The following is a 27306-nucleotide window of genomic DNA, read 5'->3' on the forward strand; positions in this document are numbered from 1 at the left end:
GTGTGTGTGTGTGTGTGTGTGTGCCTGTGCCTATTTCTTTCTCTCCTTCTCATGAACCCTCAGAGTCCCTCTTCGGTTCCTCACAAATAAATTCAAAGAAGAAACCTACATATAGCTACAAAGCCCCACAACCTGAGAAACTGACAGAACATACCTAACAGGCTTGTGTTCACAAAGATAGAGAACAAAAAATATTAATCTGACTTCAAGTGTGCTACTGTGGTGGAGAGAGAGAACAGGAATGGGCCATCTAGCTTTCAAAGCACTGGGATATTTCTGACGCGAACGTGTGTAAATGGTCAAAACCAAAAGGTGAGTGGTGTTTTTTCTTTGTTTTCTCCTTCCCCCTCTCTTTAACACAATAAAATGAGGAGCTACGCTGTGGAAGTAGGGGGATGGAAGCTAGCTAGTGTTTACGTCCATAATTTATGACTTCTGTAATTCCCAGAGGTGAGAAACTTTGCCAGCCATTGTTGTGGAAGGCGTTTTAAGAGGCAGATTGCAGATCTGGTGTTAACGGTAACATAGAGAGGAATACAAGACTTAAATAGAAAGACTCAACGTCAGAGATTCTGAGGACCAAGATAGTGTACGGACCAAGATAGTGTACGGACCAAGATACTGTACGGACCAAGATACTGTACGGACCAAGATAGTGTACGGACCAAGATACTGTACGGACCAAGATACTGTACGGACCAAGATACTGTACGGACCAAGATACTGTACTGTCCTAGGGCACAAGGGGCAAGATGAGGCTTGTGGCGCTGTACCTGCTAGTCTTTTCTGTGGATGCTGCTGCTCTGCAGATGTAGATTCAGGTGTTGTATCTTGGTTGACAATTTAATGGGCACACATCCATAATGAGGAGTAAACATGAATAGCAGAGTGGTGACACGTGAAATTCTAATGTGATTATAAATACTATAGAACAGTGGTCGCCAACCTTTTTTTGAGTCAAGATCATTTTCTGAGTCAAAATGCAGGCCGGGATCTACCGCTCAGATCTTTTTCAAAATGACTTGCAACATTAACCAATTAAAAACAGTTCTGTAGCAATGAGGTTTGTGCAGTAAGCTATAGGCCCATTACATTATTACTGCATTCTGGATAGGCTTAAATTGAAAATAAGATAGGTATTTGATTACACTGATCATGTGTTGTATTACTTGTGAGGCACAGCTCCCTCCACTCTCCCTCCCTCCACTCTCCCTCCCTCCACTCACCGTCCCTCCTCTCTCACTCCCTCCACTCTCACTCCCTCCTCTCTCATTCCCTCCTCTCTCCCTCCCTCCACTCACCGTCCCTCCTCTCTCACTCCCTCCACTCTTCCTCCCTCCACTCACTGTCCCTCCTCTCTCCCTCAATCCACTCAATTAAATTCAATTCAAGGGGCTTTATTGGCATGGGAACACATTTTAACATTGCCAAAGCAAGTGAAGTAGATAAACCAAAGTGATATAACTTGTTATGGATAGGGGGCAGTATTTTCACGGCCGGATAAAAAACGTACCCGGTTTAATCTGGTTATTACTCCTGCCCAGAAACTAGAATATGCATATAATTATTAGCTGTGGATAGAAAACACTCCAAAGTTTCTAAAACTGTTTGAATGGTGTCTGTGAGTATAATAGAACTCAAATGGCAGGCCAAAACCTGAGAAGATTCTGTACAGGAAGTACCCTGTCTGACTATTTCTTGGCCTTCTTTGCCATCCCTATCCAAAACAGGGGATCTCTGCTGTTACGTGACATTTTCTAACGCTCCCATAGGCTCTCAGAAGGCGCCAGAACGTTGAATGATGACTCTGCAGGCCATGGCTGAAAAACAGTAGAGCATTTGGTAAGTGGTCGATCTGAGAACAATGAGACTGGTGCGCGCGTGCACGAGACGACTCCATGTTTACATTTTCAGTCTTTGAACGAAAACAACGACTCCCGGTTGGAATATTATCGCTTTTTTACGAGAAAAATTGCATAAAAATTGATTTTAAACAGCTTTTGACATGCTTCGAAGTACGGTAATGGAATATTTTGAATTTCTTTGTCACGATACGGGCGCGTCACCCTTCGTTACCCTTCGGATAGTGTCTTGAACGCACAACAAAACGCCGCTATTTGGATATAACTATGGATTATTTGGAACCAAAACAACATTGGGTGATGAAGTAGAAGTCCTGGGAGTGCATTCTGACGAAGAACAGGAAAGGTAATCCAATTTTTCTTATAGTAAATCTGAGTTTGGTGAGGGTCAAACTTGGTGGGTGTCAAAATAGCTAGCCATGATGGCCGGGCTATCTACTCAGAATATTGCAAAATGTGCTTTCACCGAAAAGCTATTTTAAAATCGGACACTGCGATTGCATAAAGGAGTTCTGTATCTATAATTCTTAAAATAATTGTTATGTTTTTTGTGAACGTTTATCGTGAGTAATTTAGTAAATTCACCGGAAGTGTTCGGTGGGAATGCTAGTTCTGAACGTCACATGCTAATGTAAAAAGCTGGTTTTTGATATAAATATGAACTTGATTGAACAAAACATGCATGTATTGTATAACATATAACAGGAGTGTCATCTGATGAAGATCATGAAAGGTTAGTGCTGCATTTAGCTGTGGTTTTGTTTTTTGTGACATTATATGCTAGCTTGAAAAATGGGTGTCTGATTATTTCTGGCTGGGTACTCTGCTGACATAATCTAATGTTTTGCTTTCGCTGTAAAGCCTTTTTGAAATTGAACAGTGTGGTTAGATAAAGGAGAGTCTTGTCTTTAAAATGGTGTAAAATAGTCATATGTTTGAAAAATTGAAGTTTTCGGATTTTCGAGGAGTTTGTATTTCGCGCCACGCCCGTCATTGGATATTGGAGCAGGTGTTCCGCTAGCGGAACGTCTAGATGTAAGAGGTTATATAAACAATAAAAATCAACAGTAAACATTACACTCACAGAAGTTCCAAAAGAATAAAGACATTTCACATGTTATATTATGTAAATATACAGTGTTGTGACGATGTGCAAATATTGAAAGTACAAAAGGGAAAATAAATAAACGTAAATATGTGTTGTATTTACAATGGTATTTGTTCTTCATTGGTTTCCCTTTTCTTGTGGCAACAGGTCACAAATATTGCTGCTGTGATGGCACACTGTGGTATTTCACCCAGTAGATATGGGAGTTTATCAAAATTCAGTTTGTTTTTTAATTATTTGTGGATCTGTGTAATCTGAGGGAAATACGTGTCTTTATACTCTCCCTCCCTCCACTCAATTTCCCTCCTCGCTCCCTCCCTCCCTCCACTCTCCCTCCACTCACCATCCCTCCTCTCTCCCTCCCTCCACTCTCTCTCCCTCAACTCTCCATCCCTCCCTCAGTTGAGAAAAGTGGACACAGTCTTCCAGCTGATGGCGAAACTCAAGTCCCACTGCTTTATTTCTGTCTCTTGCACCAATTGATGTTGTTACTCCTATGACCAGAGAATGTATTGATATTAAAAAAAGACACAAGCCGCTAATATTAACAATGCAAGCATATTGCAAACACTTTGCTCTACTCTACTCTACTCTACTCTACTAAACTGTTGAACAAAGTGTTAACGGTGCTGAATAACAACTTAAACATGATCATACTCATAAAAAACAAATACAAACAAGTACATATCTATGGTGTATACAGGGTACATATTAATGGTGTATACAGGGTACATATTAATGGTGTATACAGGGTACATATTTATGGTGTATACAGGGTACATATTAATGGTGTATACAGGGTATATATTTATGGTGTATACAGGGTTCATATTAATGGTGTATACAGGGTATATATTTATGGTGTATACAGGGTACATATTTATGGTGTATACAGGGTACATATTAATGGTGTATACAGGGTACATATTTATGGTGTATACAGGGTACATATTAATGGTGTATACAGGGTACATATTAATGGTATATACAGGGTACATATTAATGGTGTATACAGGGTACATATTTATGGTGTATACAGGGTATATATTAATGGTGTATACAGGGTACATATTTATGGTATATACAGGGTACATATTTATGGTGTATACAGGGTACATATTTATGGTGTATACAGGGTACATATTAATGGTGTATACAGGGTATATATTAATGGTGTATACAGGGTATATATTTATGGTGTATACAGGGTACATATTTATGGTATATACAGGGTACATATTAATGGTGTATACAGGGTATATATTTATGGTGTATACAGGGTACATATTAATGGTGTATACAGGGTATATATTTATGGTGTATACAGGGTACATATTAATGGTGTATACAGGGTATATATTTATGGTGTATACAGGGTACATATTAATGGTGTATACAGGGTATATATTTATGGTGTATACAGGGTACATATTAATGGTGTATACAGGGTATATATTAATGGTGTATACAGGGTACATATTAATGGTGTATACAGGGTATATATTTATGGTGTATACAGGGTATATATTTATGGTATATACAGGGTACATATTAATGGTGTATACAGGGTATATATTAATGGTGTATACAGGGTACATATTAATGGTGTATACAGGGTATATATTTATGGTGTATACAGGGTACATATTAATGGTGTATACAGGGTATATATTTATGGTATATACAGGGTACATATTAATGGTGTATACAGGGTATATATTTATGGTGTATACAGGGTACATATTAATGGTGTATACAGGGTATATATTTATGGTATATACAGGGTACATATTAATGGTGTATACAGGGTATATATTTATGGTGTATACAGGGTACATATTAATGGTGTATACAGGGTATATATTTATGGTGTATACAGGGTACATATTAATGGTGTATACAGGGTATATATTTATGGTGTATACAGGGTACATATTAATGGTGTATACAGGGTATATATTTATGGTGTATACAGGGTACATATTAATGGTGTATACAGGGTACATATTAATGGTGTATACAGGGTATATATTTATGGTGTATACAGGGTACATATTAATGGTGTATACAGGGTATATATTTATGGTGTATACAGGGTACATATTAATGGTGTATACAGGGTCAGTATTAATGGTGTATACAGGGTTCATATTTACGTTGCATACAGGGTGAGTGTTTAATGGTGTATATATTGTTAGTGTTTAATGGTGTATACAGGGTTAGTGTGGTGTATACAGGGTTATTGTTTCTGCTGTACACAGGGTTAGTGTTTATGCTGTACACAGGGTTAGTGTTTAATGGTGTGTACAGGGTTAGGGTTATTATAAAGTGAGTTTCCATGACATTCCACTCTGTCACTCTCCACAGTAATAGAGTCTTGGAGCATGAGCATGTTGACAAGTTCATCATGATAGAATTATCACAGGCAGTCATCAGTCATCTGCTGAAGAAGTCAGATTTGGTGACTGCCGTACTCTTCTGTGCTTTTGGAGGAAAACTCAGCCTGTTAAAACACGCTTTTTAAGTAAGTAATTAACTTACAGACATGAGTTGTTGGTGGAAGAGAAGCTGTGAGAGAGACCGGCAGATCTTGTGGTATTACCACTTGTCTTGATGGAAACCCAGCAACTCTCTCTAAATAAACTAGCCTTCCTTTTAGAGTCTAGAGACAGATCCCTCATTATAATAGACAGACGTGCCTCCACAAGCTCAGAGGCTCCCGTGTCTGCTCTGGTATTTTGGTTGGTGTTGGTGCACGTAGAAATAGAATGACTTGAACACAGTGGTGGAAAAAGTACCCAATTTGTCATACTTGAGTAAAGGTATAGATAACTTAATAGAAATTTACTCAAGTAAAAGTAAAAGTCACTCAGTAAAATACTACTTGAGTAAAAGCCTAAAAGTATTTGGTTGTAAATATAAGTATCAAAAGTAAATGTAATTAATATAATAAAAGTGTAAATCGTTTCAAATTTCTTCTATTAAGCAAAGCAGGCGGCACCATTTTCTTATTTTTACACTCAGACATTATTTACAAAAGATGCATGTGTGTTCAGTGAGTCCGCCAGATCAGAGGCAGAAGGGATGACCATGTGTTGTCTTGATAAGTGCGTGAATCGGACAATATTCCGGTCTTGCTAAGCATTCAAAATGTAACGAGTACTTTGGGTGTCACGTAAAATGTATGGAGTAACAAGTACATTATTTCGTTTAGGAATGTAGTGAAGTAAAAGTAAAAGTTGTCAAAAATATAAATAGTAGATTAAAAAACATGAGCTAGCAAACACCCAGAAAAATAGTTTGTGTGGAGGTGCTGACTAACGGTGCATAAACTATAAACGATCAAAATAAAGAAAGTTACACGCTCCATGTAAAATATAAATAGTCAAGTAAAGTACAGATACCCACCAAAAATACTTAAGTTGTACTTTAAAGTATTTTTTACTTAAGGACTTTACACCAGACATCCCCCCCATTCAAGTCAATGTTCTGTGATGGAGCTTTGACTTGCCTAGTTAAATAAAGGTTAAGCATTTCCCCCATTCTAGTTATTCTGTTTCCATGGTGGTATATGTGCTGTTAGCCAAATCATGTGACGCCCCTCTGCTCTGATTCCTCTTTCTGATTAGGCTTGATTAGGCACACTGTACACGTGACTAACCACAATCTGCTACTCTGCGTGTGAGTCACTGGTGAAATGGCAGAGGTTTCTCATGGCAACAGGGATAACAGGATGCAGTCCCCTCTACAAGCCTTGTTTTTTTTGTTCACATCAACATTCGACATTCAACATCAAGACCCAAACCTTGGAGTCAGTCAGTGGTTGTAGGAGGAACAATGTTGGCTCCCGTCACCTCGTTTCACACACTAACTGTTGTCTTTGTGTGATTTTCTTTTTTTATTAACACCATAGGCAGTCTCCACTACCTCACGGAAGAAAAATGCAACCCACTTTATATCCCATTACTTCCCATCAAAAACAGCCAACATTTCTGGATTATTATTTACCGTAAGGGTAGAAGGTCTTTTACATATAAAGAACACATTTCACATTGTTTTGGAGTGAATTTCCCCTTTAAAGCAAAGAAAATTTGAAACTTGAACCTTTTCCAACATGAAAAGCACAGCTCAGATCGTGACTCAATAAAATATCCCTAAGAATAAGAATGGGGAATTGTACATTCTCACATTTTTAAGAAATGAAAAGAGTAATTTGTGATTTGCACTACAGTACGTCAATGCCAACACACATTGGGCAGCCATTTTTCCTTTCTGTTAAATTAACTGGCATATAAAAATACACATTAGAGCATTTCCCACATCAAAGAAACATTTCCATTTTAAATAATACACATTTTTAGAGAGTGAGCTGGAGAGAAGAGGGGTGGGGGGGGGGACAAGCCTTTTAAGAGAGAGGGGCTCCTCTGAGTGTGGAACGATACTGGAGGAGTTTGGTCTTGTGTGGTCCCTGCTTCCCCTTTCTCTCTCTCTCTCACTCTGCCTAAGCCTATGAGCTGGCTAGGGCCCTTTGCTTACAGCACACCCTGAGCTTTAAAAGGCTGGGCTGGAGGTCTGAGGAGGTACACTCTCCTCTCCTCCTGAGTGCTGTGTGGGTCGGTGGGACAGCTTTTCCATCCTCCAGGCCAGTGATGCAGGCATCACCACAGAGCTGGGCCTTCAGGCTGCTCCCTCTCCTCCTGGCCTCTCTCCTGCTTGCCGTTACTGGGAGTATTGCCACAGCCGAAGGTGAGGATTCAGGACCCAGCAGTGGCATAGTCCCTGCCGATAATATTAGCACTGGTCTGGGTGGACGGGCGGATGGATGGGTCTTACAGCTAACCTCAGCCGTGGTTAGTCTCACAGCTAACCTCAGCCGTGGTTTGTCTTACAGGTATTTTACCCTGATGACGACAGCTTGCCTGTCGAAACGGTGGTTATTAAATTATTGCATCTGAGCTCATAGACTGTGAGGCTCTCCTTTTCTTTTTAACTTTTTAAAGTCATCTCACATGTAACCTTAGGCTTGGTTCGTCTCACAGGTAACCTCAGCTGTGGTTCATAAGTAATTGTGGTCAGGTGTGTGAGTAGAGAGAAAGAAAGTGTGTGTGTGTGTGTGTGTGAGTGTGTGTGTGTGTGTGTGTGTGTGTGTGTGTGTGTGTGTGTGTGTGTATGTGTGTGTGTGTGTGTGTGTGTGTGTGTCTGTGTGTGTGTGTGTGTGTGTGTGTGTGTGTGTGTGTGTGTGTGTGTGTGTGTGTCTGTGTGTGTCTGTGTGTGTGTGTGTGTGTGTGTGTGTGTGTGTGTGTGTGTGTGTGTGTGTGTCTGTCAGATCCAGCTTATGTAAAGTGTTATGACACAACGGGATGGATGGACTGTTTGTCTTTCCGTTGTTTTTGTGGCGCAGTCTTCCTCACACCATCAGGACAGCTGCCACTATTCTGAGACTGAGAGGCATCAAGGTGTTTCTTAACTGGTTTTGTCCTTTTTGACGCCTCCTCAGAACCCAAGTCACCTAGGAAAAATGTCTACTCAATTGTCTCAACTGTAACGTGCTTTTGTGTGTTTTTTTTTCATATAGAGGAGCAGGAGAAAGAGAGGGACCCAGCCTACTGGAATGCTCAGGCCAAGGAGACACTCCAAGCCGCGCTGAGACTCCGCCCCCGAGTGCACCGCGCCAAGAACATCATCCTCTTCCTGGGGGACGGTAAAGAGGCAGAACCATAGACATACGATAACCAGATGGTGTTTATGTAAAGCACGGCATTATCTGGCACTGCAGAGCACAGCCTCTTCACTATCTAGCACAGGGATTTCTTTGTCAATTACAGGAGTAAAAATGGAGGAATACTGTTGGATAAATAATTGGAATTGTAGTTATTGAGGCTCAGGCGTGCATCCAACGAATGTGGTTTAAAGAGAGTAGAGCGGCTTTGGGATGCACACTTAGAGGGACACAAGGTCTCAGTGTTTTTGTCATTGGCTGACAGAATTTCTACTCCGCATGAAAGGTCTATTTTGTGATATTTATGAGGAAGTTCTTCTTCTTCTTGTCCTTCTTCTTCTTCTCCTTCTTCATGAGTCATTTACATTGTCATTTGAGTCATTTAGCAGACGCTCTTATCCAGAGTTAGTGCATTCATCTTAATTAAAACAGCTAGGTGAGACATCCACATATCACAGGCACATTACAGTCACAGTAAATACATTGTTCCTCAATAAAGTAGACGTTAGCAAAGTCAGAGCTAGTATGAAAAACGGAGTAATGTGAGTGTTAGTTTACAAACTGGGGGGGGGGGTTAGTTAAGATACTCTGAAGAGGTAGGGTTTCAGATGTTTTCAGAAGATGGGCAGGGACTCTGTTGTACTAGATCAGGGTGAAGCTGGTTCCAACACTGGGGTGACAGGACAGAGAAGAGCTTGGACTTGGCTGAACGGGAGGGCCAAGAGACCAGAGGTGGCAGAACGGAGTGCTCGGGTCTGGGTGTAGGGTTTGAGCATAGCCTGAAGTTAGGGAGGGGCAGTTCCTCTTGCTGTTCCGTAGGCAAGTACCATGGTCTTATAGTGTATGCAAGCTTTGACTGGAAGCCAGTGGAGTGTGCGGAGAAGCGGGGTGACATGGGAAGGTTGAACACCAGGTGGGTTGCAGAGTTCTGGATAAGATGCAGGGATTTGATGGCACAAGCAGGGAGCCCAGTCAACAGCGAGTTGCAGTAGTTCAGATGGGAGATGACAAGTGACTGGACTAGGACCTGATCCGTTTCCTGTATGACGTAGGGTCGTACTCTACGAATGTTGTAGAGCATGAACCTGCAGGAGCGAGTCACTGCTTTGATGTTTGCAAAGAACGACAGGATGTTGTCCAGGGTCACGCCAAGGTTCTTAGTAAAGCCCTTTTGTAAGGAAAACCTAATTCTGATTGGCTGGGACTGGCTCCCCAGTGGGTCGGTCTGGCTTCCAAGTGGGTGGGCCTATGCCCTCCCAGGCCCACACATGGCTGCGCCCCTGCCCAGTCATGTGAAATCCATGAATTAGGGCCTCGTTTATGTATTTATGTCTTGTGAAATCCATAAATTAGGGCCTAACTGTAATTCAGATATTTTAAATTGTTGTATGTTGCGGCTATATTTTTCTTCAGTATAAATAGAATTGTATCAATATAAGAGGCTTCTCAATTAAACACATTAGGAAATATGTGTTAGGTCTTAGAGCACATTAATGAGGGTGGATGACATCGTTGTCATCTCATTTGTCACTCAGGGATGGGTGTGTCCACTGTGTCCGCGGCTCGCATCCTGAGGGGCCAGATGGAAGGAAGGTCTGGAGAGGAGACAGTGCTCGCCATGGATACCTTCCCTTACCTTGCGCTCTCTAAGGTCAGATGGAACCTTGCACTATTTCACCCTAAATCTCTCACTATGCCTCCATTCAATTCACTCAGTACTTGGTTTCATTTCAGGAAGATGTTTCGCATGCTCTGTTCTCTTGACATGTTGTATCTTGTCGTATTTCACCCTACTACAGCTCAGTACAGTCCTCTTGGTGTTGTTGTAAGAAAATGTTACACAGCTTAAGTTGAATTTGACATTTAAAATGAAAATGCAACCATTGTGGTGAAAGCAGGAAACACAGAATTTAGGTCTATGGTCAGAGAGAAGTTAACCAAACATAATGCCAAAATATTTTCATTCTCCATTAAATTCTACACATTTGGAAAAGAATTTCCGGTCTTTTCGCTGTCAGTTCCAGCTTCTCTCACAGTCATCAGATAAGGTGCACTGAATGGCAAACAAAATAATGTAGTTTACAGGGACTCAATGACCCCTCCTTTTTTTATGTTTCCCTAAGATTCCAACCCAAGATAGACTGCAAAGTTGTACGTTATCTTATAAAATAGTGTTTAAGAGTCAAGAAGAGACTTCGGACTTTGGACTTTAGTAGCTATTGCAGCTTAGCTGTTACGCAAAGAGCTCCAAGCCTCTTGGCGAAGTTCCTAGGTTTTGGGGAAAGGTTGTTCCAGTACTTATGTATCAATATGCCTCATAATTTGAGTGTGTTTGTTTTGTGCCTTACAGACATACAGTGTTGATAAGCAGGTAGCAGACAGTGCTAGCACAGCTACAGCGTACCACTGCGGAGTGAAGGCTAACGCTAAGACAGTGGGCCTTAGCGCCAATGCAGTGGCCTACGAGTGCAACACCACGTTTGGGAATGAAGTGTACTCTGTGCTACATCGCGCCAAAGCACAAGGTATGGTGTACTGCAGCACATACACACTCATTTTATACAGACAAGCAAAAACAAAAAAACACACAAAAGTTCACTTACACTACCCATTCACAGCCACCCCATACACATTCCATTGCACAATTGACCCTTCGCTAAGTCCCGCCCCAACATTTTGGAAAACCAATCGCAACGCTCCGGTGGATAGCAACTGTCGCTAACCTGTTTTGTGTTTGTAGCTATAGTATCGGAGTCGTTAGAGTCAACACTCTCAACTCTGACTCCAATTTGACAAGATTGGACCAAAATGAGCTATAAATAGCTACAGCTGCAATGTCAGCATAGGCAGGGCAAACTTGTTTAGACGATGTCTGGTATATCATCGAAAGTAATTAGTCACAGCACATTTTTGGACTCATTCAGTAGTTTTTACCTGATTAAGTTGAATACTATTGATGTCATGGTTGTGTGGAGAGACGGACCAAGGCGCAGCGTGCTCTGATTTCCACATATTTTATTTTGTGAAACTTACAAAACAAAAGGAAACAAACAACTAACCGTAACATCAGCGGTGCTACATGCTACTAACTCAAAACAAGATCCCCACAAAACACAGTGGGGAAATGGCTGCCTGAATATGATCCCCAATCAGAGACAACAATAAACAGCTGCCTCTGATTGGGAACCATACCAGGCCAACATAGAAATGAAACACCTAGATAGAAACATCCCCCCTAGTCACACCCCGACCTAACCAACATAGAGAGTAAAAAGGCTCTCTATGGTCAGGGTGTGACAATTGAAAACATAAGTTGAAAATTATGCTGTCGCTGCTTCCTGTCAGTAACTTTTGATAAATTGACAGATGTACAGTTTTAAAGTGTCCAAATCACTAACCAATATGCAGAAACAGTTTGTGACATATTGAAACCTAAACGTAAAATGTACTATCTACATATACGCTCCCCTACATACATTTATTTACTTGGACAGTGAAGCAAAACCTTTCACTTTGGCTCTATACTCCCAGCATTTTGGATTTGAGATGTTTTAATATGAGGCGACAGTACAGAATGTCACCTTTTATTTGAGGGGATTTTCATACATATCTGTTTGACCTTTAGAATTGAATGCACTTTATGTATCTATAGTCCCCCCATTTGAAGGTGGCATAAGTATGTGGACAAATTCACTTACAGTGTATCAAAGTAGTATTTGGTCCTATATTCTTGGCAATAATTAAATCAAGCTTGTGATTTTACAAACTCGTAGGATGCATTTGCTGTTTGTTTTGTTTGTGTTTCAGATTATTTTATGCCCAATAAGAATTAATGGTAAATAATGTACTGTGTCATTATGGAGTCACTTTTATTGTAAATAAGAATATAATGTGTTTCTGAACACTTCTACAAAAGTAATTAATCTCAGCACATTTTTGGACTCACTCAGCAGTTGTTCGATGCTACCACGATTGCAGATAATCATGAATGAAATGTGAATAATGATGAGTGAAAAAGTTACTGATATGGTATGATATTTATACCTCCGTAACTTTCAATTTAACCTTTTACTGCGGTGGGCTAAATGAAGGGGAAGAAAAGGGGATACCTAGTCAGTTGTACAACTGAATGCATTCAACTGAAATGTATCTTCTGCAAGATACAGGGCTACCTTAATCAACATCCACATCTTTGGCGCGCGGGGAACAGGGGGCTAATTGCCTTGCTCAGGAGTAGAACAACAGAGTTTTAACTTGTCAGCTTGGGGCTTTGATCCAGCAACCTTTTGGTTACTGGCTCAACACTCCTAACCACCAGGTGACCTGCCACCAGGGTCACACAGAGTGTTTCTTGGAAGTCTTAAACAAGTTACTTTGAAACAAAAGTACACACCTCACACACATGGTTATGGGCTTAAAAAAAATAAGATACCTGTACTATGTCAGATATAGAGTTGAAATTTATTATATTTTGAGTTTGCATCCCAATATTACAGTGCACGAGTGGTACCTGAATGCTTTGATGAGCATGTAAACGATGTAAACCATATGCCATGCCCATCTCAGTCACCAGATCTCAACCCAATTTAACACTGATGGGAGATTCTGGAACGGTGCCTGAGACAGCGTTTTCCAACACCGTAAAAAATACATTCAAATGATGGAATTTCTTGTGGAAGAATGGTGTCGCATCCCTCCAATAGAGTTCCAGACACTTGTAGAATCTATGCCAAGGTGCATTGACGCTGTTCTGGATCGTTGTGGCCCAAGACCCTTTAAGGACACCTTATGCTAGTGTTTCCTTTATTTTGGCAGTTACCTGTATGTTAACCACAAATTATTGCCACAATTACAGTAACAGTCAAATGTTTGGACACACCTACTCATTCAAGGGTTTTTCTTTATTTATATTATTTTCTACATTGTAGAATAATAGTGAAGACATCAAAACTATGTAATAACACATATGGAATCATGTAGTAACCAAAAAGGTGTTAAACAAATCAAAATATATTCTATAAATGAGATTATTTAAAGTCGCCACTCCTTGCCTTGATGACAGCTTTGCACACTCTTGGCATTATCTCAACCAGCTTAATGAGGTCGTCACCTGGAATGCATTTCAATTGGCAGGTGTGCCTTGTTAAAAGTTAATTTGTGGAATTTTTCCCTCTTAATGCATTTGAGCCAATCAGCTGTTGTGACAAGGTAGGGGTGGTATACAGAAGATAGCCCTATTTGGTAAAAGATCAAGTCCATATTATGGCAAGAACAGCTCAAATAAGCAAAGAGAAATGACAGTCCATCATTACTTTAACACATGAAGGTCAGTCAATATGGAACATTTGTGCAGTCGCAAACACCATCAAGCGCTATGATGAAACTGGCACTCATGAGGACCGCCACAGGAAAGGAAGACCCAGAGTTACCTCTGCTGCAGAGGATAAGTTCATTAGATTTATCAGCCTCAGAAATTGCAGCCTAATAAATGCTTCACAGAGTTCAAGTAATAGATACATCTCAACATCAACTTTTCAAAGGAGACTGCGTTAATCAGGCCTTCATGGTCGAATTGTGGCAAAGAAACCACTACTAAAGGACACCTTTTAGAAGAAGAGACTTACTTGGGCTCTGTTCTTTGGTCTGATGAGTCCAAATTTGTGATTTTTGTTTCCAACTGCTCTTTCACAAAAAAAGAAAAAAAAATTATGAGACGCAGAGTAGGTGAACGGATGATCTCCGGATGTGTGGTTCCCACCATGAAGCATGGAGGAGGAGGTGTGATGGTGTGCGGGTGCTTTGCTGTTTACACTGTCAGTGATTTATTTAGAATTCAAGGCACACTTAACCAGCATGGATACCACAGCGTTCTGCAGCGATACGTCATCCCATCTGGTTTGCGCTTAGTGGAACATCCATTTGTTTTTCAACATGACCCAAAACACACCTCCAGGCTGTGTAAGGGCGATTTGACCAAGAAGGGGGTGATGGAGTGCCGCATCAGATGATCTGGCCTCCACAATCACCTGACCTCAACCCAATTGAGATGGTTTGGGATGAGTTGGACTGCAGAGTGAAGGAAAAGCAGCAGTGGTTTAAAGTACTTAAGTAAAAATACTTCAAAGTACTACTCAACTAGGTTTTGGGGGTATCTGTACTTTACTATTTATATTTTTGACAACTTTTACTTTTACTTCACTACATTCCTAATGAAAATAATGTACTTTTTACTCCATACATTTTCCATGACACCTAAAAGTTATCTGAAACATTTTGAATGCTTAGCAGGAAAATTTATTTTTTAACATTTAAAAATAGATGGGCCATCTGGTTTGCTTAATATAAGGAATTTGAAATGATTTATACTTTTACTTTTGCACATAAATGTTTTTAGCAATTTCATTTACTTTTGATACATAAGTATACTTTTATACTTTGACAGAAGTAATATTTTACTGGGTGACTTTCACTTTTACTTGAGTCATTTTCTATTAAGGTATCTTAACTTTTACTTAAGTTTGACAATTGAGTACTTTTTCTACCACTGAAATGCAGCCAACAAATGCTCAGCATATGTGGGAACTCCTTCAAGACTGTTAGAAAAGCATTCCAGGTGAAGCTGGTTGAGAGAATGTCAAGAGTGCAAAGCTGTCATCAAGACAAACGGTGGCTACTTCTAAAATATATTTTAAATTGTTTAACACCTTTTTGGATACTACATGATCCCATAAGTGTTATTTCATAGCGTTGATGTCTTTCATTGTGTTGATGTTATACAATGTAGAAAATTGTAAAAATAAAGAAAAACCCTTGAATGAGTAGGTGTGTCCAAACTTTTGACTGGTACTGTATATGTACTGTGTGTCTCACTAGCTTAATTTCCATTTAAAGAGTTAAAAAATGCTATTATGCACAATTTAACTGGGCGCTCTAGAAAGAGCTCCCATAGTGACTGTGCAGCAGCCCATTCATTCCACTTCCCTAGTTAGTGTGTGCCTGCACCCTAATGATCTGGGTAATTGATTAGCAATACACATGGAGCCTTCTTACAATCTCTACTTACCAAAATATTCAAGGATAATCAGTAACCTACGTCAGCCTAGCTGCCTAGACAGGACTTTTGGAGTCGACTCCGACTCTCGGTTGTCAAGGAGTCGAGGAATCTTCTTTTCTGAAGTTGACTCTCCACCATTAAGTTTCAAACGTATTGGAAGAAAATGAGGACAATGGCAAAAGTCATACTGGCAGAGACTTTTCATGAAAAAATGTATCGCTTAAACGGCTAAATAATTGAACTGTGCACCAGGGGTAGTCACGACTGTGATTTCTGAAATACAGAGCCTATTGATGGAGTATTTTACAAATCAGAAAATAATACGAAGTTGCATTGTTTGGTAGCTGGTTAGCTAGCTCACAGTCTTGGTCTTGTCTTAGTCTCAGTGTCTCATTGACCACCATTGCTAACGCTAGCTAGTCAGTTAATATAACTTGTTTTCTCCAAATGCATGTTAGCTAGCTAAGTTAGCCAACGTTATATTATGAATACAACTCTTATCTACTGTTGACAGCAGGATATGATTTTAGATTACTAATTCGTTCCAAAATTGGTTAGTAGCTTTGACTGCACGCTGACAATGCATTCAGAGCCATCCAGTGGCTAGCCAGACTACAAACTTGATTTTACCAGGTTTATTTTACCAATTTTACCGTCAAGCAGTTGTAATGACAGTTCAACAAAAGCGTGTCTCCAGATTAGCAAGGGGTAGTTTGTGTTTGATTTCATTGTCAAAAACACAGTTTGAGTTCATCGAGAGGGGTTTTCTCCAGTAGTTTCAAAGGGTAATTGAAACAGTTGATTGAGGTAGCAACAGTAACAAAGGGGGCGGGGCTTACAAATGGTCAAGGTACACTATCATTATATATATATCTTGTATCCACACCCTCACACACTCCATCATAGATAGATAGATGAGGATGATAGGATTGTAAGGTTATCTAAAGTGCAATGTTCTCAACTCATTATCTACTGTGTCTGGAAGTAAAACGATCATCTGATATTAAGTAACCCTTACAGGCCCAGTGCAGTCAAAATTATATTTTTTCCTGTGTTTTATATAATATTTTACAACAGCTGATGAAACTAACACTGTAAAAGTGTCAACAAATTCCTCATAGTTGCTGTTTGAAAATAAAATCGACACAGGACCTTCTAATCAGCAGGTTAGCTTGGGCGGGAGTTTCGTGTTTCCATGGTGACATCCCCATGTGGTAAATTGGTTAATCGACCAATAACAAAAATTGTTCTAAACCTCTCTGCCAATAACAGCTCGTTTTCCCTTTTCCCATCCCCACTCAGACCACTTCCAGGCAGTTGTAGCAAATTTCTTGCTTGAAATAAAGTTTTATGCTAAAAAGCAATTTTTTCCCATTTTTAATGGAAATCTATTACTTTAAGGTACTTAATTGTTACACAGAAATGATTTGATATTGATATAAAATGGCTGTATTGGGCCTTTAACACCCATAACCCTTATACTTGTTAATCATTGATTCTTATATTTAAGGCCGGGATTCATTCCAAAACAGATAAACGACCTGCACACAATAAAATACTTTTAAACGCAATTTCCCAGACATTTGTGAACATTGAGTTGGTAGTAACCATGCTGTAGATGTAGACTCAAGTAGAAATCAGTTTGTGAGCGACAGGTAGCCTAGTAACCAAGGTTGTTAGTTCCAAACCCTGAGCCGACTATGTGAAAATTCTGTTGCTCCTGTTAGTCACTAAGAATAAGAGCGTCTATTTAAAATGTTTGTATGCCTAAATATAATTCCATAGATGAGTACCATTTATAGAATCAGTTGTTTGATGTGTCTGTCAGTGAATAGTGTGTGCATGTCTAGGGTGTGGAAGTGTGTCCTAATATGGACAATGTACACCTCTGTGTTTGTCAATGGGATATGTGTTCCAGGGAAGTCAGTGGGCATCGTGACCACCACACGTGTACAGCATGCTTCTCCTGCTGCCGCCTATGCCCACTCAGTGAGCCGCAGCTGGTACAGCGATGCTGACATTCCCTCTAGTGCCCGCCGACAGGGCTGTGTCGACATTGCCACACAGCTGGTGACCAACGTTGACATTGATGTAAGTCTCCATGAAGGCCTTTTATTGGTATCACATTCTATATATACTATCATCTCATGTCATTGCTTTTCACTGCAGTATTTCCCAAACCTGGTCCTAACCCACTGGGCACAGATGTCAGTTCAACGTCTATTTTTGATTTGGTTCAGTTGTCAACTAAACTGAATTTAACGCGAAATTGACCAAATAATTCACCATGTCATTGGATTTAGGTTAAACATTGAGAGAAAAAATAATAAAATAAATAAATTCCCTTACATTGATTTTTTTTCAAATATAAAAATGTTTCCACGTTGATTCAATGTCATCACATTATTTATTATTTTGGTTGAAATGATGTAGAAACATCATTAATCCCAACCAATGGTTTGCCCAGTGGGAAGAGTCCCAAAGGGATGCAGATTTTAGTTTTGGGCCCTAGCACTCAACAAGGACAGAGAGTATTTTTTTGAAACTGCTCTATTGGTTAGAGCCTGTAAGTTAGCATTTCACTGTAAGGTCTACACCTGTTGTATTCGACGCATGTGCCTAATACAATTTGATTTGATTTGGGAGAGGGAGGATGGGAGAAAAGAGGAGAAAACACAATCTGGGGAAAGCAGTTCCCCCTGTGCTAACAGTAATCAACATCAAGCATTTGATCTGATTTAGGTGTGTTAGTCCAAGGGCAAAAAACTAAAATGTGGACACCTTTAGGTCCCCAGGACCAGGATTGGGACATACTGTACTACTGTGTGTGGAATGTACACAGTAATATGAAGTATCTATCTGGTGCATCAGGTTATCCTGGGTGGGGGGCGGATGTATATGACCCCAAAGGGAACTCCAGACCCTGAGTACCCCACTTCCTCGTCCCGGAAAGGGGATCGGAAAGATAAGAGGAACCTCATTGACGTCTGGATGAAGGCCCAGCAGGTACACATTGATAATATCCGTTGTTGGTCACATTGAGGGTATATTGTACGAGCCTTTACACCTAAGGATGTGTTAATGTTCTGGAACCTGTTGTCTGTTAGAACCCCACAGAACTGTGTTAGTGTTCTGGAACCTGTTGTCTGTTAGAACCCCACAGGACTGTTAGTGTTCTGGAACCTGTTGTCTGTTAGAACCCCACAGAACTGTTAGTGTTCTGGAACCTGATGTCTGTTAGAACCCCACAGAACTGTTAGTGTTCTGGAACCTGTTGTCTGTTAGAACCCCACAGAACTGTGTTAGTGTTCTGGAACCTGTTGTCTGTTAGAACCCCACAGAACTGTGTTAGTGTTCTGGAACCTGTTGTCTGTTGGAACCCCACAGAACTTCAGCCAGTTCCCTTATGAAAATGGCAAAATAACTTTAATGGTCATGTTCATTCGGGCACACAACGTAAAACTAATTGCAACAGATTGTTTTTTGCAATGGAGAACTTAAATGAGCATTACTCATTGTATTGGTCACGTACACATATTTTGCAGATGTTATCGCAGGTGCAGTGAAATGCTTGTGTTTTTATCTCCAACAGTGCAGTAATACCTAACAATGCAAAATAATACATGCAAATCCCAAAAATGTAAATAAAGAAATTAATAAATATCAGAACGAGCAATTTCAGAGTCTGGAATATCAATATACAGTGCATTCTGAAAGTATTCACAGCCCTTGACTTTTTCCACGTTTTGCTGTATTACAGCCTGCATTTAAAATTGGTTAAATTGAGATTTTGTGTCACTGGCCTACCTACAATACCCCATAACCAAAGTGGAATTATGTTTTCAGAATTTTCTTACAATTAATTAGAAATGAAAAGCTGAAATGTCTTGAGTCAATAAGTATTCAACCCCTTTGTTATGGTAAGCCTAAATAAGTTCAGGAGAAAAAATGTGTTTAAGCCTTTGAGCATGGTGGTGTTATTAATTACAATTTAGATGGTGTATCAATACACCCAGTCACTACAAAGATACAGGCATCCTTCCTAACTCAGTTGCCAGAGAGGAAGGAAACCATTCAGGGATTTCACCATGGTGACTTTAAAACAGAGTTTATTGGCTGTGACAGGAGAAAACTGAGGATGGATCAACAACATTGTAGTTACTCCACAATACTAACCTAAATGACAGAGGGAAAATAAGGAATATACCAAAACATGCAGCTTGCTTGCAACAAGGCACTAAAGTACTACTGCAAAACAGGTGGCAAAGAAATGAACTTAATGTCCTGAATACAAAAGCTTTATGTTGGGGAAAATTCAACACAACTCATCACAGAGTACCACTCTTCATATTTTCAAGCATGTTGGTGGCTGCATCATGTTATGGGTATGCTTGTCATCGGCAAATGAAGGGAGTTTTTTAGGATAAGAAGAAAATGAATAGAGCTGAGCAATGGAAAAATCATTGAGGAAAACTTGGTTCAGTCTGCTTTCCAACAAACACTGGTAGACAAATTCACCTTTCATCAGGACAATAACCTAAAACACAAGGCCAAATATACACTGGAGTTGCTTACCATGACGGAATTGAAAGTTCTGAGTGGCCCAGTTACAGTTTTGACTTAAATCTGCTTGAAAATCTATGGCAAGACTTGAAAATGGCTGTCTAGCAATGATCAACAACTGACTTGACAGAGCATGCGAATATTGTTCAATCCAGATGTGGAAAGCTCTTAGAGACTTACCCTGAAAACATCAGCTGTATTCACTGCCAAAGGTGATTCTAAGATGTATTGACTCAGTGGTGGTGAATGACTAGAATACAGTATTATACATATGGAATGGGTAAAACAGTATGCAAACATTATTAGTGACCAGTGTTCCATTATTAAAGTGACCAGTGTTCCATGTTTATGTACATAGGGCAGCAGTCTCTAGGTGCAGGTTTGAGTACCAGGTGGTAGCCAGCTAGTAACAGTGACTAAGTCCATGTTGATATCCTGTTCCAGTCTGTTTTCTTCCATTTGTTCCCCGCTGAACGTGAGCCAGGTGTAATTTACAGCTTAGGCCTGTATTTACTACTTAATTGCCAGTAAAATTGTTAGGTGTAACTGATGTTCTGTTATCGCATGACGTCAATGTAAAGCTATGAATAAAACAGTGTCCTCTGTGTCTCTGTGATGTCTGTGTTTCAGGACAAGAATTCCCAGTATGTTTGGCACAGGAAGCAGTTTGACGAGATTAATGTAAAGACTACTGACCGTCTCCTGGGTAGGTTGGTTTTTATCAACATTCTGTCTACATGGACACAAGCACATACACACACACACACACACACACACACACACACACACACACACACACACACACACACACACACACACACTCATCAGAGGCGGCTGGTGGGAGGAGCTATAGGAGGATGTAACGTCTGGAATGGAATGAATGGAACGGAGTCAAACGTGGTTTCCATGGTTTCCATATGTTTGATATGTTTTATACCGTTACGTTTTTTTCTCTCCATTCCAGCCATTACAATGAGCCCGTCTCCCTACAGCTCCTCCCGCCAGCCTCCTCTATGTCACACACAAATGCACACACCCTACACACAACCACACGTACAATCAAACACACTCACAAACACCCACAAACAAACGTTCCCTTTGCCGCTAGTGTATGTGAATGTTATCAGGTGTTGAGGTGTTGGTATACCATTGGTATACCATGCCATTCTATTAACTAAGCAATGAAAGATAAGACTGTCACTGAAGTTTTGTCTGAGAATTGATGATTTCCTAATATGGATGCCGTACACGGGGGCTTGAGTTTTCCTTCACCAGGAAAAACGTACTTCTGTCATTAACTGTTACCAAAAGGTGAACTGCGTTACTAAAATTGTGTTCTCTCTTTTATTACTTTCTTCCTCCCTCTCTCTTTCCTTCTTGTGGCGGCAGGTCTCTTTGAGCCAAAGGACATGCGGTTTGAGGTTTTCCGGAATGCCACACGTGACCCGTCCATCGTCGAGATGACAGAGAAAGCCATTCAGATCCTCAGCAAGAACCCCAAAGGCTACTTCCTCTTTGTAGAAGATGAGTACCTTTATTTAAAACCCAAAGGCTACTTCCTCTTTGTAAAAGATGAGTACATACTGTAGCATGGGCTACTATTACATATACAACAAGAACTGCTAAGATGAAGAATGTACCCAGGCTGCATGCTGTTTTGCATTTACGATATTGTAATTTTTGACAGCAATTATTGACAGCATGTGGTTGTATTGAAAGCTGTGGTTGTATTGACAGCTGTGGTTGTAATGGCAGCTGTGGTTGTAATGGCAGCTGTGGTTGTAATGACAGCTGTGGTTTTGTGGTTGTATTGACAGTTCTGGTTGTAATGGCAGCTGTGGTTTTATTGACAGCTGTGATTGTAATGGCAGCTGTGGTTGTGTTGACAGCTGTGGTTGTGTGGTTGAATCGGCAGCTGTGGTTGTATTGACAGCTGTGTTTGTATTGACCACTGTGGTTGTAATGGCAGCTGTGGTTGTAATTGCAGCTGTGGTTGTAATGGCAGCTGTGGTTGTATTGACAGCTGTGGTTGTATTTACAGCTGTGGTTATAACGGCAGCTATGGTTGTATTGACAGCTGTGGTTTTATTGACAGCTGTGGTTGTAATGACAGCTGTGGTTATAATGACAGCTGTGGTTGTATTGGCAGCTGTGGTTGTATTGACAGCTTTGGTTGTATTGAAAGCTGTGGTTGTATTGACAGCTGTGGTTGTAACGGCAGCTATGGTTGAATTGACAGCTGTGGTTGTATTGTCAGCTGTGGTTGTATTGTCAGCTGTGGTTGTATTAACAGCTGTGGTTGTAATGGCAGCTGTGGCTGAAATGGCAGCTGTGGTTGTAACAGCAGCTATGGTTGTATTGACAGCTGTGGTTGCATTGTCAGCTGTGGTTGTATTGTCAGCTGTGGTTGTATTGACAGCTGTGGTTGTATTGACAGCTGTGGTTGTATTGACAGCTGTGGACAGCTGTGGTTGTATTAACAGCTGTGGTTGTATTGGCAGCTGTGTTTGTATTGACAGCTGTGGTTGTATTGTCAGCTGTGGTTGTATTAACAGCTGTGGTTGTATTGTCAGCTGTGGTTGTATTAACAGCTGTGGTTGTAATGGCAGCTGTGGTTGTAATGGCAGCTTTGGTTGTATTGACATCTGTGGTTGTAATGGCAGCTGTGGTTGTAATGGCAGCTGTGGTTGTATTGACAGCTGTGGTTGTAATGGCAGTTGTGGTTGTATTGGCAGCTGTGGTTGTAACAGCAGCTGTGGTTGTATTGTCAGCTGTGGTTGTATTGGCAGCTGTGGTTGTAATGGCAGCTGTGGTTGCAATGGCAGCTGTGGTTGTCATGGCAGCTGTGGTTGTATTAACAGCTGTGGTTGTAATGGCAGCTGTGGTTGTATTGACAACTGTGGTTGTATTGGCAGCTGTGGTTGTAATGGCAGCTGTGGTTGCAATGGCAGCTGTGGTTGTCATGGCAGCTGTGGTTGTATTAACAGCTGTGGTTGTAATGGCAGCTGTGGTTGTAATGGCAGCTGTGGTTGTATTAACAGCTGTGGTTGTAATGGCAGCTGTGGTTGTAATGGCAGCTGTGGTTGTAATGGCAGCTGTGGTTGTAATGGCAGCTGAATTGATTTTTGTTCGTTAACAAAGTGAAGTTCTACTTGATTTTGAAACAATATTGTTCAAGAAGGGTCAAGTCCTAAATTGAGATAGGCTACTCAAGTGTTCACACAATTTTCACAATTAATGATTCATGCAGATGTGTTCGTTGTGAGGATCTCAAGTTAGGATTCAATGATAAAGTAATAAAAATATGTCAATTTTTAGGACACGCTCAGTCTTAAAGCCCCCCCATCTTGAGTCAATCATCAACTCTCCTTGAGTCAGTCATCAACTCTGTCTGAGTTGTGTTGTGTTGTTCTTGTTTTACGAGGGAGAATTGACCATGGGCACCATGATGGCATTGCAAAGCTGGCGCTGACTGAGGCTGTGATGTTTGACCGGGCGGTGCAACGAGCCTCCCGGCTCACCAGAGAATCAGACACCCTCACTGTCGTTACCGCAGACCACTCCCACGTCTTCACCTTCGGAGGAAACACCCCTCGTGGAAACCCCATCTTTGGTATGGCCCAAAACAGTCATAGGTATTTGGTATGGCCCAAAACAGTCATAGGCTCATGTGTGTTACAGATAGTACTGTGTATATTTTAGAGAGATCCTCAAGGATCGCAAGGATGTCTTACAATGTACACTGTACTGTAAGATATACAGTCAAGGGTGCAATGCTTTTATTTGTCTTTTCACTTCAATGTCATATATTTTTTGTGTCCAGCATAGAATGTAATGTTCACCATCATGTTATGTAAACCATTTTGTGTCAGGTTTGGCACACAAGAAGGCAGATGATAGGATGCCATTCACTAGCATCCTGTATGCCAACGGTCCTGGTTATGTACATGTGAATGGAACGAGAGGAAACATCACATTGGTGGATTACTGTAAGTATACTACAACTATTAAAGTAATACAGGCAGTAGCTGTTTTGTAAAATGCGTGCGCATGTTTGTCTGTGTTTGTGTGTGTACAAGCGTGCATGCATGTACTGTACATGTATACTTGCAGATGTGCTCATGTTCCTCTTTCGTACACGACTGTGGTATAGTGTAGTGCTTTTCATACTGTTTTGTTCTTAGCCCCTGGCTAGACTGGCGCTGGGCTAGCTTATTCTGTGTTCACACAAACGTTTGTTAACACAGGGCTAATGATTCATACTTGTATTCCAAAGCCCTGGGCTAACGGACAAACACACATGCGAACAACATTCTATCTCTGCCAGGGGACCAACATTCTATCCCTGCCAGGGGACCAACATTCTATCCCTGCCAGGCAACCAACATTCTATCCCTGCCAGGGGACCAACATTCTATCCCTGCCAGGGGACCAAGATTCTATCCCTGCCAGGGGACCAACATTCTATCCCTGCCAGGGGACCAACATTCTATCCCTGCCAGGGGACCAACATTCTATCCCTGCCAGGGGACCAACATTCTATCCCTGCCAGGCAACCAACATTATATCCCTGCCAGGCAACCAACTTTCTATCCCTGCCAGGCAACCAACATTCTATCCCTGCCAGGCAACCAACTTTCTATCCCTGCCAGGCATCCAACTTTCTATCCCTGCCAGGGGACCAACATTCTATCCCTGCCAGGCAACCAACATTCTATCCCTGCCAGGCAACCAACTTTCTATCCCTGCCAGGCAACCAAAATTCTATCCCAGCCACATGACCAACATTCTATCCCTGCCAGGGGACCAACATTCTATCCCTGCCAGGGGACCAACATTCTATCCCTGCCAGGGGACCAACATTCTATCCCTGCCAGGGGACCAACATTCTATCCCTGCCATGGGACCAACATTCTATCCCTGCCAGGGGACCAACATTCTATCCCTGCCAGGCAACCAACATTCTATCCCTGCCAGGCAACCAACATTCTATCCCTGCCAGGGGACCAACATTCTATCCCTGCCATGGGACCAACATTCTATCCCTGCCAGGGGACCAATATTCTATCCCTGCAATATTCTACACCATGCTCTACCAACTGAGCCACACAGGATAACGTTGGTGCTAGCCCACTTACAATGTTCAAGTGTGAACACTCGCTTAGCCCCAGGCTAAAATCTCCCTAAGCTCAGGCTCTCAGGAGGCTCTTAGCCCAGGGCTAAGGTGCAGTGTGAACGCGCCTTGTATGTGTTTATAAACATGTAGACAAATTGGGCTTTAACCACTACCTCTCTGGTTCTCAGACGATGAAGAGTACATGCAGCAAGCTGCAGTCCCTCTGGACTCTGAGACCCATGGTGGGGAGGACGTGGCCATCTACGCCAAAGGCCCCATGGCCCACCTCTTTCACGGGGTCAAAGAGCAGAACTATATCGCCCACGCCATGGCCTACGCAGCCTGCATCCCACCCTACACGGACTGCCCACCACATCCGCCCGCCTCAACCGGACACACACACACCCTCTCTGGGCTGCTTTTCTGTCTGGCCAGCCTCCTCTGGTTCCTGTTCAGATGACGACACACAATCCGACAATCATGGGTACAGTGTCCATATTAGGACAGTTACCGGTCCATGAAAGTTGTGTCAGAGATGGTGCAAATGGGATAGTTCTAGGTTGTCTATTTTGGAGAAGTGTCTAGATTGCTATGTCATATTGCACTGCAGCAATTTCTAACCATCCTTATAAGGTTCTAAATGGAACATGTAAGGTGCTATAAAGATCATTTTCTTAAGGTTCTATATAGAACCATTAAGAAAGGTTCTATAAAGAACCATTAAGAAAGGTTCTATATAGCACCAAAACAGGATTCTGCTATGCTTACAACCCTGTTTGGGGCTATAAAGAACACTTTTTTATGGTTCTTTATAGAACCTTTATGGATAATGGTTCTATAAATAACCTTTCACAATCCGAAAGGTTCTTTGTAGATCCTTTTGAAGAACCATAAAGGGTCTTTTAATCAGGTCAGCCATATTATATTGTTAAAATTCCATCGGAGTAATTATTGTGTTAATTGACAAGTAGAATCAAGTGAGCTACCTCTTGGAACAACTGGGAGTCCCTGAGTAGAGAATTGAGAAGCACTGATTGATTTAGTCAACCGTTCTCAACTGACACAAGGTCATACGCGAGTCTTTCACAAGACACCGTCACTGGCCACAGTCATCTATAATATGTAATGGAATAACACAACACATTAGATAAACTGAAATTACACTCTTACTTACAGTTGCACAAAAAGAGCTAAGACTAAAACCACGGTCCAAGATATTCGTACGAGCCACAAAAAGAGCTGTGACTAAAACCACGGTCCAAGATATTCGTACGAGCCACTAAAAGAGCAAAGAATCCTTTTCTGAACTGTAAAGAACCATTGAAGAGCTCAAAGGGTTATTGGAGTCATTATGGTTCCACTTAGAACCATCACAAATCCCAAAGAACCCCTTGTGGAACCCTCATTTTTTAGTGTGTACACTATTAATGTGGTTTGCAGTGAAACTGGAAAAAAGGAGACCTGGAATGTCACCAAGATATATTTCCTAGTAGAAGTAGGCCTTACTATAAACTCCAAAGAGATGGGGTCTGTATATTTTATTTGCAATCACTAATAGCTGGACTAAGCCAATGAGATGACTGTGGTAACTAAAGAAGATGTAGTGGCTTAAATAGTATGGTCAGGTATCTAAATTGTATGTCAATTTAAAATGGAGCTGACCATAGCTCAAATAAACCTAAATACTAAATATAGAGATGTTTTTATGTTAAATGCACATGTTTAGTATTAGTGGATTAAATACATCTCTTTGCTTAGATGTATTTCCTAAAGTGTTTCCATTCCCCTTTAAGCAGTATGGTCAGGTATCCCAGACACCGGTCAAGCCTAGGCGTCCCGCTAACGGGACAACTTCCGGTGAAACTGGAGGGCGCGCAATTCAAA

The 27306-nt window shown here is 41.1% G+C and overlaps 1 protein-coding gene across 3 annotated transcripts; it reads left to right on the top strand.

Annotated features, from left to right (window-relative positions):
• Nucleotides 1–27306, top strand: alpi.1 (alkaline phosphatase, intestinal, tandem duplicate 1). 3 transcript variants are annotated; one of them, XM_029695459.1, is made up of 11 exons: nt 1–312; nt 8546–8671; nt 10225–10340; nt 11040–11214; nt 17662–17834; nt 18615–18749; nt 20937–21012; nt 21696–21830; nt 23728–23919; nt 24179–24295; nt 25611–27306. In XM_029695459.1, exons 3-11 carry the CDS (start codon nt 10227–10229, stop codon nt 25880–25882), a joined length of 1389 nt encoding a protein of 462 aa, XP_029551319.1. In that variant the 5' UTR covers nt 1–312; nt 8546–8671; nt 10225–10226; the 3' UTR covers nt 25883–27306. The 3 variants fall into 3 exon arrangements, with proteins under 3 accessions (XP_029551319.1, XP_029551317.1, XP_029551316.1); XM_029695457.1 differs by lacking the exon at nt 1–312 and adding an exon at nt 7534–7716; XM_029695456.1 differs by lacking the exon at nt 1–312 and adding an exon at nt 8298–8426.

This window comes from Salmo trutta, chromosome 17, assembly GCF_901001165.1.
Source record: "Salmo trutta chromosome 17, fSalTru1.1, whole genome shotgun sequence".
Lineage (NCBI taxonomy): Eukaryota > Metazoa > Chordata > Actinopteri > Salmoniformes > Salmonidae > Salmo > Salmo trutta.

What these genes read in the sequence shown, in the direction of transcription:
- alpi.1 (XM_029695456.1), top strand. Translation starts at nt 8,318, where the DNA reads ATGACACAACGGGATGGATGGACTGTTTGTCTTTCCGTTGTTTTTGTG. An exon ending in TGACCAACGTTGACATTGAT is followed by an intron (nt 17,835 to 18,614) that starts GTAAGTCTCCAT and finishes CTGGTGCATCAG; the next exon opens with GTTATCCTGGGTGGGGGGCG. An exon ending in GACTACTGACCGTCTCCTGG is followed by an intron (nt 21,013 to 21,695) that starts GTAGGTTGGTTT and finishes TTGTGGCGGCAG; the next exon opens with GTCTCTTTGAGCCAAAGGAC.